The following is a 14,677-nucleotide window of genomic DNA, read 5'->3' as shown; positions in this document are numbered from 1 at the left end:
GTTTTAGTCAAAACTATACATAATCTGCCTCTCCAGCAGCCAATATACTGAAGAATGTTAAGTTACAAAACCATTTTCTCTCATAATTTAGACTGCATGCAGTTTGGGGCAGGGATCTGTCTTTTTGTGGTGTGTGTGTGTGTGTGTGTGTGTTATGTTACTCTGTAAAACATTATGCACAGATTCACGGTAGGGTGCGGGAAGGGCCGTAGCTAGAGGGAGGTGAGGTGGGCCTCCGCCAGGGGCACAGGTGACGGGCATGCAAAATTGGCTAAAAATATGTTCATAAATATAAACAATGATTATTGCCTCATAAGAAATGGTTTTAAATAGAGGGTGAATTGAATGGGTGGAGGGGGGGGGGTTGGAAGAGAGACGGAAAAAAGAGCTAATTTGTCCGTGGCTAGGGGGTGCAATCTGGACGGTTCTGCCAGGGGCGCAAAATATCTAAGTGATATGTACCAAGCAGTGTTCGAAACTCCCATTTTTCTTGGCGCATTTTGCGACAGTGAATTTCAGATGAAAACTGCATAGTGGAAGGAAAGGAGTACCTTTGTTTGCCTCCCCACTTCTAGCTCCTCTCTGAAAACTGGAGATGAGACCCTCTTAAGAATATTAGGGGGGTGGACAGGGGAAGGACTAGGCCATGTGAAAAATGAACAAAATATTTTAGCTGCAGTTATTTTCATCTTTGCATTCTTCTTATTTAAAAAGCGGGTCTAGACATTCTGTTGTTTAAGGTGCTGTTTAGCTTCTAGCTTCCAACACCGGTACCAAGTAATCCTTCATCCTTGTGCGTAAAAGCTGAAAGACAGGAAAAGCCACACCGGAGGAAACCCCACTCCTGCTGCCCCTTGCCCAGGAGGACTCTGCTTTGTTCTCTTTGATGTGTTTTGATGTGCTTATTCAACACCCTCTGGGGACAACCAGAGGTTCTGTGGCAATTTGACATCGGAGCAGGGGTTGAAAGTTCCCCGTCTTCCTTGTTTCTTCTTCTTTTCCTCTCCCAGTTCCTTCCTCAAACAAGTGGGCTGTGTATCACTCCTTAAAGGAGCTTTTGTGTTTAGTACATGCAATGTGGCCATTTCTTTAGTACAGTATTTTGAAAATAACTATGCAGCACTTCTCTATCATCAAATGCATGGAAGTGGTAAAAAAGAAAAAAGAAAAAGTACTGGCAAGTAATCCTAAACTCAGCACACAAATATTACCAGCGTGTTGACTGCTGTTTTGCTTTCTTGCTGGACTACAAGTCCCATCATTGTTATCACTGACCATGCTGGCTGAAGCTTATGGGGGCTGGAGTCCAGCAGCCTCTGGAGGGCTACTGGTTTACTATCTCTGCTGTAAACTCATGGGCAATGCTGGAATCAGGCCACTGATTTGATGCCAAACTATGACCTGGAATATCCTTAATATGCCCTGGAGAGGGAAAGAAACTATAGCGGTGTGAGGAGATCATCCAAAAGACCCTACAGGGGCTGTGTATAGTTGTACCGTGGTTTTCAAACAGCTTAGTTCTCTAACGCTTTGGCTCCCGAACACTACAAACCCGGAAATGACTCTTCCGGTTTGCAAACTATTTTTGGAAGCCGAACATCTGACGTGGCTTCTGCGACTTCCGATTGAGTGCAGGAAGCTCCTGCAACCAATCAGAAACAGTGCCTTGGTTTCCAAACATTTCCGGAAGTCAAACGAACTTCCGGAACAGATTCTGTTCGAGACCCAAGGTACGATTATATATTGCATGCCAGGGCAACTCAAATTATAAGCTGGGAGAAGCTTAATTATTACTTAGAATGTATGCACGTCTGCTTGCTATGCATGGCAGGGGGGGGGGAGTCTAGCTCAACCAGGAATTATCCACATACTTTCATGTCCATTTCCAGAGCCGTTAAGGACACTTCCGTGCTGAAGAAATAGGGTGGGAACTCAAAATGCTGAATATTACATTCTGATCATGGACTACCCACAACATTCTTGCAAAAAGCTATTGTTTGATTAGCTGGAGTCTAACAATTTGGTTCAGATATCTAACGGAAGATGGAGAAATTAATTTGAGGCTTTCACCTCACTGTATTCAGGAAGGGCTGTAGTAATAGTAGTAAAAATAATTTATTTTTTGATTTGGCACCCATCTAACTGGGTTGTCCCAGCCACTCTGGACGGCTTCCAATAAATATAAAACCACAGTGAAGCATCAAACATTAAAAAACTTCCCTATACAGGGATGCCTTCGGATGTCTTCTAAGAGTCAGGTAGTTGTTTATTTCATTGGCATCTAATGGGAGGGCATTCCACAGGGTGGGGGCCACTACCGAGAAGGCCCTCTGCCTGGTTCCCTGTAGCTTCACTTCTCAAAATGAAGAAACCGCCAGAAGGCCCTTGGAGATGGATCTCAATGTCCAGGCTGAACGATGGGGGTGGAGACGCTCCTTCAGTGGACCATCTCCCTTGCACAAGACAGTCCCAGGTTAAATCCCTGCCATCTCCAGGGAATGCCCCCTTCTGAAAACATGGACAGCCTCTACCAGTCAGTGCAGACACTACTGAGCTAGATGGACTTGGTATAAGGCAGCTTCCTATGTTCCTAAACTGTAATACTGATTTACCCAGATTTCAGGGGTGCCTTCCCTTTATAGTTTCACTTTCAACACTAAACTTTTTTTCCTTTTTAATTACCACTCAGGTTTAGACTTTATGATTTTAATACACAGATTAAGAAATTCCCCAGTGGATGTTCTTGCACATCACCACACTAAATACTTCTACTATAAAAGAAGAGAGAAAACAAGATACTTCAAAAGAAGAAGAGTTTGTTTACCTTTCTTTAATTGACATAGTTTTGTTGGATGCGTCAAGGGTGTCCTCCATAATTTCGGCTTTGCTCTCCCTGGAGTCTAGTGTTCCCTCTAACAGCTCAGAGGCTTCCTGCTGTCTACAGGATACCACAGCCGCAGACTGAGAATAGCTCTTTGTTGCTGCTGTTCCCACAAGTTCTGAAATTGGCTCATCATGCTCTGAGGGGTGGGGGTGGGGAGTTCAGAATTAGTGCTTAATTGCAAAAAAGCAAAAACCTGCAAAACACATCACTCAAACTGACAGGTAACTTCTTTGTTTTGTATAATGAATTTTATAAGCCTAGGTTACAAATTAGGTGCTTTCCACCACGATGATGGATTTTTCCTCATGCTTTACAAAATTACAGTGTCACTAGCATTCTGTGGCTAGAAGAACTAACCAAGAGTCAGTGATTGAGAAGAAAGGAATTGTAGAATCACAGAACTGCGACTTGGAAGTTTGGGGAGTTGGAAGGGCTGCAGGCTCAGCAGCAAAAGGTCCAATATTCAATCCCCGTCAACTTTAGATAGAGCTGGGACAGATCCGTGTCTAAAATCCTGGAGAGGTGCTGCCAGGCAGTGTAGACAATACTGTGCTTGAGGAACCAATGGTCTGGCTCTTTATAAGGCAGCTTCCTTGAGTCCCTGTGAGTTCTCATAACTCTCCAGTGCAATGAAAATAGATGGTGGGTTTCTTACATCATTTGCAAGATGACAGAAATCTGACATCATACGCATGTGCATGTGAACGCGCATGCACACACAGGCCCAGGTGGCTTGGGGGAAATGGTACTTTTGGTTACTCATACTAAGAGATTTCATTGAGTCCCAATGTAGCATGCTAGTGTATCGGTCCTAAATGACGCAGTATGCAATGCTAATGTCTTTCTTCCAAAGAGCAAGATAGAGAAAGAGGCAACTCTCAAGTTTCCCAAGGAACACATTTCCAGAGACTATGCTGTCCCCAGCTCAGGTAAAAGACTCAAGCAGAGAATACTCAGGCAAAAGCCCTTGCCTTTGTTGCATCTTAAAGACATGCCACAGTTCTGGTCTCTGTCTTGTATAATAGCCACAACAATGATGTCAAAGTCATCAAGGAGATGAGTGATTTTGTTCTCAAAGTGCATTGCTAATCTGTCACAACAGGCCTCCAAAGGCTACAATATCCCATGTGCCAAATCAGACCAAATCAGCTTCCACAAAAAGCATCTGTTGGGTGGTTATTTGAGATTGTAATGAAGGGCAAAAAAGTACAGTGGTACCTCTACTTACGAATAACTCTACTTACGAATGGAGCTCTGTCCGCCATCTTGGATGCGGTTTAGATAGGATTTTTTCTACTTATGAATTTTTAGATAGGGTTGCTTTGACTTACGATTTTTTTCTCCCAATGCATTCCTATGGGATTCGACTTACATTTTTTTTTACTTACAAATGTGCGTTCGGAACGCATTAAATTCGTATGCCTTCACCACCACACAATAGACATAGTCATCTTCACGCTTTATGGTGTATGTGTGGGTGCGTTGTTTGCAATCAAGTGGTGCAAATATATAATAAATACTTATGCTCCGGCCATCATGTGGTCTGTTTCATTGCCCACAACTGTCCAAGGTACCAACCAGCAGCATCAACAATGGCACTCAAGATGTGGTTGTGGAAAACGGCCTGTTGCATCTCACTGTTCCAAAGTGAGGTTATGGTCTGAACAGAATCGCCTTTTCTGTACCGCAGAAAATATCCAAAAGCATTCAGGAATCCTTTGGATTCAATAAGCCACCAGGGTAGACCATCTTAATCAGTCTTTCACCCCAGGGGAGGGGAGCAGTGCAGAGTTCTCTCTCACTGAAATAAATGACCACCAGGAAATGACAACCATACCAGTCTCAATGACTATGACAACAGGGTTACTTCAATGTCTCTTCCAACCAAGACAATATGAGACAGTCCCACAGATGTCATGGAGGCTATGAAGCTGTCCCAAGAGTGGTCACACACTGTGAAAGCTGAAATCTCCTACAACTAACAACCTGTGGTTTTCCACCCTATGTTAATTATTTTTAATACAAGCATTTACAAAAAGCACCACAACCCTTAGTGAGCGGCAGATGAGGCATCCCCCCCCTCACAGAGGACAGAATGCCTCTTAAACTAAAGCTTGTTAGGGACAATGGCCCCACCCCTTCATAACTGCTTCAATCATATACAAATTTATGCCATCCAAACCTTTTAATTAATTGCTTTTAAGAACTCAAAACAACAAACAGGCTAAGATTTCTTTAAATTGGGTGGCAGCCCAAACTGAGGCATTTACCTCTCTGCAGGGTTGATCTTGCCACGATTCCTTCATACTCCATCGTTTCCTCAGAGGACTGGCCTTTGACTTCCCGTTTATTCTTCAGGGTGTCGCTGGCGAATTCCTTTTGTTCAGCAGGCTGACAAAGAGGCTGTGGGCTAAACAATTCCATGCTGCTTTTTCTCGGGAATGCATATTTCATCTCTTTGTTGTAGTCCTCCGTTTTATCAGGAACAGGAAGCGGTGGCTCTTCCTCAAAAGAGCTTCGCTTTCTCATAGCATTCTCTTCACGTTTTACGAATCCCCTGGGCTCTGTCTCTTCAGGCTCCCTCGGCTGCCAGTTGCTCTCTCTCAATTCCACCGAAGGCTGCCACAATTCAGTTTTCAGGATGTTTTTTAATGAAGTATCTGCGTTTTCTGCTGGAGAGTGGTATCTGAAATCAGGTTTCTCAATCTCATTCACCACCTCGTCTTCTGCTGGCTTCACATGCAGATCCTTACTATACACCGGCGACAATGCAGACACCATGGTTGAAACTGACGTTACAATAGTGGGGGACAAAGGGGCTATTTTCCCACTGTCACTTTGCACCTGTGGAGCAAAATAAAGAGACTTAAAAATTAATAATTCACAGCCACAGGTTTGGTAGCCTGCAATTTACCTGCCCCACCCCTTCAGATACTGAATTAGGGTTGGCTAACACAAACAAAGGTTCATGTCTCATATGACCAGCGAAAATGAAACAGAAGTGATCCCTCTTCCCCTTGCTTTCCATATTTTCTTAAGCTGCTTTTCATTTCCACAAACAGCTCTTCCTCATTAACCTACCACAAAATATCAGCTAGTATGTTAAGAGCCCAGTGGTATAGTGGTTAGAGGGCTGGAATAAGTATCAAGGAAATGCAGACTGAAATCTCCACTCAGCCGTGAAACTCACTGGGTGTCTTGAGCTAAGCTCTTCTCAGTGTAACTACCTTGCAGGGTTGTTGTGAGAGAAAACTGGGAGGGTGGGGGAGAAGAACCACCATTTATGCTGCGCTGAGAAACTTTGAAGCAGAGTGTTATAAAAATGTAATCTGTAACAAAATAGTTTTTGATAACTCATTTTTCCAAAAAATATTTTACTAATTTTTCCAAAAAATATTTTACAAATGCTTTTGTAGTGTACTCAAGGGGCATTTCCTCCACATTCCAATTCTACAGTTCACCTATGGGCATAACTTACTGCTTTGTTCTCAGCCTCTTAAGATACAATTTATGGAACCTACGCATTCCCCTTCCCATTCTTGCTGAGAGAATGAACTTGCTCAAGTAAAACACATTACAGTTACCCTCACAGGTATAAGGAGTTATGCCGTCTAGTTATGCCAACTAGAGTTATGCCGTCATGAAGCAACAGCATATCACCCACTGGAGAAATATTATGGTATCAAATGCAAAAGAAAAATAGACCTGCCACTCATACTGTTTTCAACACTGCAGGCTAGTATAATAAAATTGAACACAGGTGGGTGAAAATCTATATATATGCAACTCTTAAAAATAAAACAGTACCTCAAACAGTATTAGCATCAAAGCTTTGAACAACATTACAGCTAATATCTCCCCTCTACTTGTAATGCTATTTTCCCCCCAGGCAGCAGAAGGGATTCGTTGCTTAAACTTGCATTATGGAAAGAATCTGCTGTACATTGGTGCCTAAAACCCAATGGGGAAAGTTCACTAGCCAGTAAACAACTTTGTAATTAAAGAGCAGGTGTGTAGCTCAGGGAGTTCAAGACCCAGTGTTACTCCTGGATAGGGAAGTTGCAGCTGTGGCCACGAGTGTTTTTGGCTAGCTTAGGCTACAGTCCTGGAGAAGGCAAATCTTGCCACAGTTACACATAACTTGTTTACATCCATTTAATATTACTGTAACGTGCTCTACTTGGGGCTGGCTACAAAGTGCTTTGGAAACTTCAGCTGGCGGAGGATGAAGCAGCTAGGTTGCTGACGGGAGCCCAGTTTTAGGATAAGTGGTGCAACAATAAAACTGCTAGCACATTTCCAAAGCTAAGAAGAGACTGGTATGGTTGCAAATTGGATGGGGAACCGTGTGTTGCGATTCCTGCATTGCAAGGGTGTGTGTGTGGAGGACTAGAGGGCCCTGGGGATCCCTTCCAAATCTACAATTCTATGATTCTGTGGTCAATGTATCTTTGCTGGCTTATGGTATGTTTCACAAGGCCCAATTCAAAGTGCTGGTTTAAAGCCCTAAATGGTTTGGAAGAAGAACATCAAGAGGACTGACTTCTTCAAGATTCAGGTAGGTAGCTGTGTTGGTCTGACACAGTCAAAATAAAAAAATTAAAAATTGTCCAGTAGCACCCTTTAGAACAAACTTTGTTGTAATAGAACAAACTTAGTTGGTCTATAAGGTGCTACTGGACAATTTTTTATTTTTATTTATTTTTACTTTGCCCTCTTAAAGATAAGACTATCCACATGCTGTGACTGGCAGGGGGCCAGGCTCTGCATCCCACACTCCAAAAAGAGGTGAAATAGTTGGGTTCATGGGAGAAAGCCTTACCAGTGGTGGCACCTGAGCTCTGAACACACCCTTGCCCTGAGAACCTCTGTCCCTGCTTTCTATAGGAAAATGACAACAGCTCTTTTCCAATGACCCTTTTGGTAAGATGCTGTTGTAAGTATGCTCTTCAATGAATTTTGCAACTGCTGGGTTTTCATATGCTGCACATATTGTTCATTTCATTTGATATACTATGGCTTTTATTCTTAGTTGTTTTACTGCGATCATTTACTGCCTTGCAGGTCCCATTTCTGGGACAGAAAAAGAAGGAACATATATTCAATAATTTTCTGAGCTTTTTATTTTATGGTGAAAAGGGTTGCAGAGTTGAAAAAAGCAAACTTCAATGGTGAAAAATCAGTTAAGCTAACAAATGTAGCGCTCCAGATTCAGATTAGGGAACTGACCCTAGGATAGCCCAATCACTTGTGCATTTCAAAAATTTGGGGAATAGTGGTGTTTACCAGTCACATCCTATGGGCAGTATGGTGCTGGAGGAGACTCTCAAGAGTCCCATGGACTGCAAGAAGATCAAACCTATCCATTCTTAAGGAAATCAGCCCTGAGTGCTCCCTGGAAGGACAGATTGTGAAGCTGAGGCTCCAATACTTTGGCCACCTCATGAGAAGAGAAGAATCCTTGGAAAAGACCCTGATGTTGGGAAAGATTGAGGGCACTAGGAGAAGGGGACGTCAGAGGACAAGATGGTTGGACAGTGTTCTCGAAGCTACGAACATGAGTTTGACCAAACTGCGGGAGGCAGTGCAAGACAGGAGTGCCTGGCGTGCTATGGTCCATGGGGTCACAAAGAGTCGGACACGACTAAACGACTAAACAACAACAACAACCAGTCACATCCTATGGGCAGTAGGATTTCTATTAAGAGACTACTTATTACCAAAAGTGGGGGGGAAACCCTCTGTCTTTAAATGATTACTCAAAGCAGAAACCCAAAATCATCATGAGTGCAATGATATAAGGGCTTGGACTTGGCATTCAAATATCAAGAGTGAAAAGGGTTTCAAAAACACATCTCAAATAGTAATGGCAACTGCGGTTTAGGTTTTACTCTCAGGTAAGAACAAACAGAAGCCTTCCTTGCCCCAAAAATGGCCTAGCAACTACTTTATCTCCAGAATATAAATGGGTTTTCCATGAACAGCCAAATTGTGGCATTAGAAAGATGTGTCTTGTCTGCTTCTTGGCAAGCCGTTGCCTGTACATGCTGTGACAGCAGTCACATGGCTGCATCAATAGTAATGAACATGGTACATCATTTGATGACGACTTGCACCAACATCCTATGAAGACTTAACTTGGGGTGGCTAAGCCTCATTGAACTCATGACACCTAACAACTGCTGAGTAAATATGCCCAAGAATCGGCTGCCAGAAGAAAATATCTTGTATATACCTACCTGCTCAACTTCTCCAAGTGTGACAGGCTGTGTCTGATAGCGAGCTTTCGACCTTCTTTGCCTGATATCCCCTCTGCTCCTTGTAGAGACTGCCTTTGTTATGGGTTGAGATAATTTGTTAAATAAGGCCATCTTTTCTGCCAAGCTCAAGGTGGAAGAGTCTGGTTCCCCAGACAGATCTTGCTCAAGGGCTTCTCTGGCTTCTTTGATTTCTTCTTTAGCCGATGTCTTTTGGTTTGCAGATGCCTGTAGCCTTAAAAGTGGAAGTGAGAATCAGTATTGAGAGTTGCTAAGTAGTTTGTAGTTTTAGATATATGGGGTAGGGTCGGGGAATCAGGAAAGCAAAAAACTAAATGTGTTGGCAATTTGACTAAGCTATTGAATCAGCTTCTGACAGAAGAACTACCAACGTAAAATAGCATTTTGCAGTTTGTTTATGAATCTTCCCCTAATGGCACTGCTTGCAGAGTGATGAACTGCCCTAAAAGAGCCGTCCTGGTGCCAAAAGGATGCAGTTGGACAGAAGCAGAGAATCAGACACATAGTCCACACTGCTGGGGTCTTAAGTGTTCTGAACTCTCTGAAATAATCATGAAATGCATGCCCACAAAAAATATAACGGGCTCTTATTCAGTGCATCTGATCCTCACATACGCATCTGTGCATAGATTCTATATTAATGTGCACAGTAGGTCTTAAAGGAATCACACTGCACATGTGGGAGAAGGATGTCCAAACATCTACATCTACAGTGGGTACCCTTCTTTGTAGGGGTAAAAAGGACCCCTGACCATTAGGTTCAGTCATGACCGACTCTGGGATTGCAGTGCTCATCTCGCATTATTGGCCGAGGGAGCCGGCATACAGCTTCCAGGTCATGTGGCCAGCATGACAAAGCCGCTTCTGGCGAACCAGAGCAGCACACAGAAACGCCATTTACCTTCCCGCTGTAGTGGTACCTATTTATCTACATGCACTTTGACGTGCTTTCGAACTGCTAGGTTGGCAGGAGCTGGGACCGAGCAACAGGAGCTCACCCTGTCGCGGGGATTCGAACTGCCGACCTTCTGATCGGCAAGCCCTAGGCTCTGTGGTTTAACCCACAGTGCCACCCGCATCCCTAGTAGGGATACCCACCTTCTTGTCTTACTTATTTCATAAAATTTATATAACTGCTTGATTGTTAAAACAAAAACAAAACCCAAACCTCAAAGTGGTTTACAAAAAGATTTTTAAATTTTTTTAAAAAAAATAATTTCCCTTCTCTGCCCATAGGTTCTTCCCTAGTCCATGGGGACGGAAGGTCCCTGAATGTGGAGTGAATTTACCTCCTGCATTAGTATTGCATTGTCTAACTTTTGCCAATCACGAAAGGGAAACAGGTGGGAAAAATCACCTCAATACAGAAACACCAATCCACACAGGAAGTAGCAGAAGTGGTGAAGCCAACAGTTCTGTAAAGGGTCAACCAAGCCCTGCATGCATTAGCTTGTTCACAGACAAAGCACACAGCAATGGCACCCTTACATTGTCCTCTCTCTCTCTCCTCTTCTACAGATCTATATTCACTGTGTTAGTTCTGGGCTGTAGGCATGTACTTAGGGGACACACAGGAAAGAATTGATGTGGAGCTGCTCACACATTGAGGAAGGGTCATAACTCATTGGTAGAGCACATGCTATGCAAGAAAAAAGCTCCTGGTTCAGTACAGTCATTGTAGACAATAATAAGAGAGATGGGACCAATGACAGCTTCCTATAGAACTACATTTCCTATGTTACATATGCCCAAATGGCCAAAACCAAGAGCTGGGAGATAGTCCTAGAGACATATTCACAGTAACTTTGGCTGAACTCTGTTCAGAAGACAAAAGTTACATTGTAAGGTGCTTGCAAGAGGTGATAGCGAGGATTAGAATGATACCATGGCAATATTGCTCTATCATCAACCTCTTGCTTAGCTTCACACATCTGTTACATCTTTCCTCTTCAGCTATAACAGCATAGACCCTTGTTAGTTCCCAAGAGAGGAAATAGGCTGGGAAATATACTGAGGGACTGCGGACCAGACTAGAGGAACAGAAAGGAGGAAGACAACTCATCTACATTCTGAAAGCCAGAAAGACACGTGGATGTCCAATAGAAAAGGGCTATATAGCATGAAGGTTCTGGGGTATTTAAGTGTTCAAGATTTAAAGATCCAGAAGGATAAGCCATGTTGGCCCGTTGTATCAAAAAGCTAACAAAAAACAAAGTAATATAAGTGAGTGTCCTCTGTTAGCATACAAGATTCATATCTGACTTTGGGGCCACAATAAAACAGCTACCCTTTGAGAAATCACAAGTCTCCTATGCTTTTTCTACAGTGTTATTTCCCAATGCTGTCTTTTGCGTCTCTTAACTTTAAAATCACAAAATGCAACAGAAGCGAAGAAATTTGTGCTTACACCTATAGGTGGTGCAATTTCTCATCCTTCCATTAATTCAGCAAGTTGTTAGAAGTGGAGAGAAGCAGAGGAGGGTGCAAGTTGCGGTATCAGAAAACACCTGGCTTTTTCACTTTTATTTGAGACACAACAAATGTCTTTGCTCAGCTTTTTAACATGCAAAGTTCTTCTGCATTTGAGAAATGCACCTCCTAAAACAAGGCAGTGCGCTTAATTGGAAAGCTCCTGAATCAAACACTCAACAGGCAAAGAAGTCTATTGTTCTATCAGTCAAACACAGAAAGAGGACAAGAACAATGTTCTTAAAAGTTCCATCAAATTGCTTGGAACACTTAAGACACTTGATTTTATGGATGCATTTGCTAGCAATGACCCTTGTGCTCCCTGTAACATGCAAGTTGTCTCCCCCAGTACCTGGTAGGATGTACAGTGCTCTTAACTACAGTGGGATTAGGTATTCTTGCCACTATAGAATGGGTATTCACAGTACGTGAGGCAGGGATAGGTTCACTTTTAAAAAAAATAGCCAAGGGAAGGAAAATGCACAAGAAGAGAGAGAGAAGAGAATAGCATTAAGAAAAAACATACAATCTGAACCACGTAAACAAACCAATAGTAATCCCCCCCCCATTTAAAATAATTGGACAGTTTTTTAATAAAATAGCGTTGTGGATCCCAAAATATTTTTGAAAGAAGATGGTCAAGGACATCCTGATTTTCTATAAAACTGAATCATTTTCATATGCATTTTACTTTTTTTAAAAAAATCTTGGCTGCAGGGCAGCAACACTGATGCTCTGAAAGAAAGTTACAAGATGTACAAAAGCACAGGGTATTCATTAATTAATGTGACGATGCACAGGTCTTCTATATTTCTAGTAAGATTCAGTAGCTAAATTGTGCAGGGCTCAAGGCAAGAAATCTGTTTCACTTGGCTTATAAGCCAGAACTGCAATTAACTCCTCCTTTACCATCTTTCATCTATTGCTTCATAAGCTTATATCATTCATGCTGTTTGCATTGCTCCATTATCCCTTGCCTCCGAAAGCATCTAGAAAGATATTCCCTCTGGCATACATTTCTCAAGGAAGCTATTCCTTAGCTACGAGCCTTTTCCCTCATTACCAAGCCATAGGCACTTAATGAATGGGAATTTAGAGCTCCATTAAAAAAAAACACAACCCAGTGCAATAGCAGAACTAACACATTTCCAAGACTTACGTAGCTGCAATGACCACTTCTTCGGAGGTAATGGGCTGCGTGCGTGACCTATCCTGCATTCGCCTTAGCCTTCTTTCGACTGCAGAATTTCTTGAATGTGGCTTCGGAAAACTCTTCCCATCAAACGACTTTTCCATTTCCTAGAACCAGATGCACACAAGAATTAACAGGTTAACAGAAAGGAAGACTCCCAAATCAAGTGGGTGATAGGGTTGTTGCTCAGTTCAGAAGAGGGTTGTACCGTGGAACAAAGGAAGCTGCCGTATACCGGGTTTGCCATTTGGCCCATCTGCCATTGGGTCCATCTAACTCAGGATAATCAGTGCTGAATGGCAGCAACTCTCTAAGGTTTCAGACAGGGGTCTCCCCCAGTCCTCCCTGGAGATGCAATGGATTGCATTTGGGACCTTCTGCACACAAAGCAGATGCTCTACCACCTTCTGTGGCACCTATGCACCAACCCCCAATGGCCACACTGGCTGGGGATTGATGGGAGTAGAGCAATGTCTGGTTGGCCATAGCTTCCCCATCCCTGCCCACTCACTCATTTGCCCCCTACATACTTGTGGCCCAACTCCTTATAGTGCAACACATGAAGCTCCTTATAGTGCAACACATCAAGCCAGTGGAGGCATCTAGCTCACTATTGTCCACATTGACTAGCAGTGGCTGTTCGGGGCTTCAGACAGGGGTCTCTGCCAGCCCTGCCTGGAGATTTAACCTGGGACACTCTGCATGCAAAGCTCTGACACTGAGGTGTGTCCCTTCTGCAGACTGAAATGGTGAGGGAAGACAAGGAGGACACTTACCCTGAATAGCAACCTCTTTGCCGCAACACTCAGCTTGGCTCGCTCGTCCAGTTTCTCCTCATCTACAGATAATAAAGAAGATTACATTACATGACATATCTTTAGATAAATCCAAGAGATTCTCAATTTTTTAAAAAGACACACACACACACACATGTAAATAACCCAGGAACACAACTGGCAAAAAGGTACACCAAGAAAGTGAAGGTCTGTTCAGTTCTGGGCAAGACAGTAACATTGCTTTTTAATGAGCATCTTAGCTGCAGAATGTTATATAATGCAATTTTAATATAGTCAGAGAATTGCTCTTTCCTGGCAGCTGTAAGGTAACACACCAGGGTGAAGAGGGTTTTCATATCCATAATTTTCAGTCAAAAGAAGTTATATTCTGGTATTTGTTTGTCATTTACGCTGAAGATAATGAAACTACTTACTTCCTAGCCAGAAGATCTGAAGGCCTCCCTTGTGACCTAGCAAACTTGCTTATTTTCTCCACTCTCTCGTAACACTGCCTCCATTTATTCTCCCTTCCTATTGCCTCTTTTTGTGCTGATATCTAGATTGCAAGCCCCTCTGGGCAGGGACTCATTTCACCTCTGAGGCTGAGGGGGAGTCAAATTTGGTCAAGGTGTCACTATCTGCCACTAAAGGCTGATAGGTAAAACATGAAAATTTACCCATAAAAGAGCATGGCGAGAGAAAAAAAACCTTACCTTCAGGAGCTGGCATTTCTGGACTGAATACAGACCTATGGGGATTTTACAAAAGAAAATACCATTATGAGTTGGAAATAAAAATTGTAACCAAAAATAAATAAATCCCTAAGCTTAATCTTGTTCAAGAGGGACAGCAAATAGGTTGCAAATGGGGAAAAAAGGTTTTTCATGTTACAATAGTGTTTCATTTACAATGAACCTTGAAAAGCAAGAAGGCAAGCAATACCAGCCAGGTGCAAGTTGCATGAAGGAGAATGATGTCAACTAAAATAAAAATAAAACCGTCAGAACTTCAAATATTCTGCCAATTGTTACACACAGCACTGACTTTTGGCTTAAAGCCTATGAATTGTTCCCCTTTC

At 42.7% G+C, this 14,677-nt stretch overlaps 1 protein-coding gene across 50 annotated transcripts in view; it reads right to left on the bottom strand.

Moving 5' to 3' along the window:
• The window catches only part of SVIL (supervillin), a 154,089-nt gene that overhangs the window by 40,097 nt on the left and 99,315 nt on the right, over window positions 1–14,677 (bottom strand). For 35 of the 50 annotated variants that reach the window (XR_015946260.1, XM_088653374.1, XM_088653381.1 and 32 more), the window contains 7 exons: window positions 14,313–14,347; window positions 13,600–13,661; window positions 12,791–12,930; window positions 11,984–12,079; window positions 9,124–9,376; window positions 5,155–5,728; window positions 2,825–3,020 (listed from right to left, as the gene is read on the bottom strand). Coding sequence is in view for 49 of the 50 variants with exons in the window: in XM_088653374.1 (XP_088509500.1) it covers window positions 2,825–3,020; window positions 5,155–5,728; window positions 9,124–9,376; window positions 11,984–12,079; window positions 12,791–12,930; window positions 13,600–13,661; window positions 14,313–14,347 (1,356 nt within the window). In the remaining variant the exon portion in view is untranslated. The remainder of the gene's footprint in view (window positions 1–2,824; window positions 3,021–5,154; window positions 5,729–9,123; window positions 9,377–11,983; window positions 12,080–12,790; window positions 12,931–13,599; window positions 13,662–14,312; window positions 14,348–14,677) is intronic. The other 15 variants (XM_088653394.1, XM_088653395.1, XM_088653405.1 and 12 more) reach the window with 1 other exon arrangement.

This window comes from Zootoca vivipara, chromosome 11, assembly GCF_965207765.1.
Source record: "Zootoca vivipara chromosome 11, rZooViv2.hap1.1, whole genome shotgun sequence".
NCBI lineage: Eukaryota > Metazoa > Chordata > Lepidosauria > Squamata > Lacertidae > Zootoca > Zootoca vivipara.
This window is presented reverse-complemented; position numbering and strand designations above follow the sequence as displayed.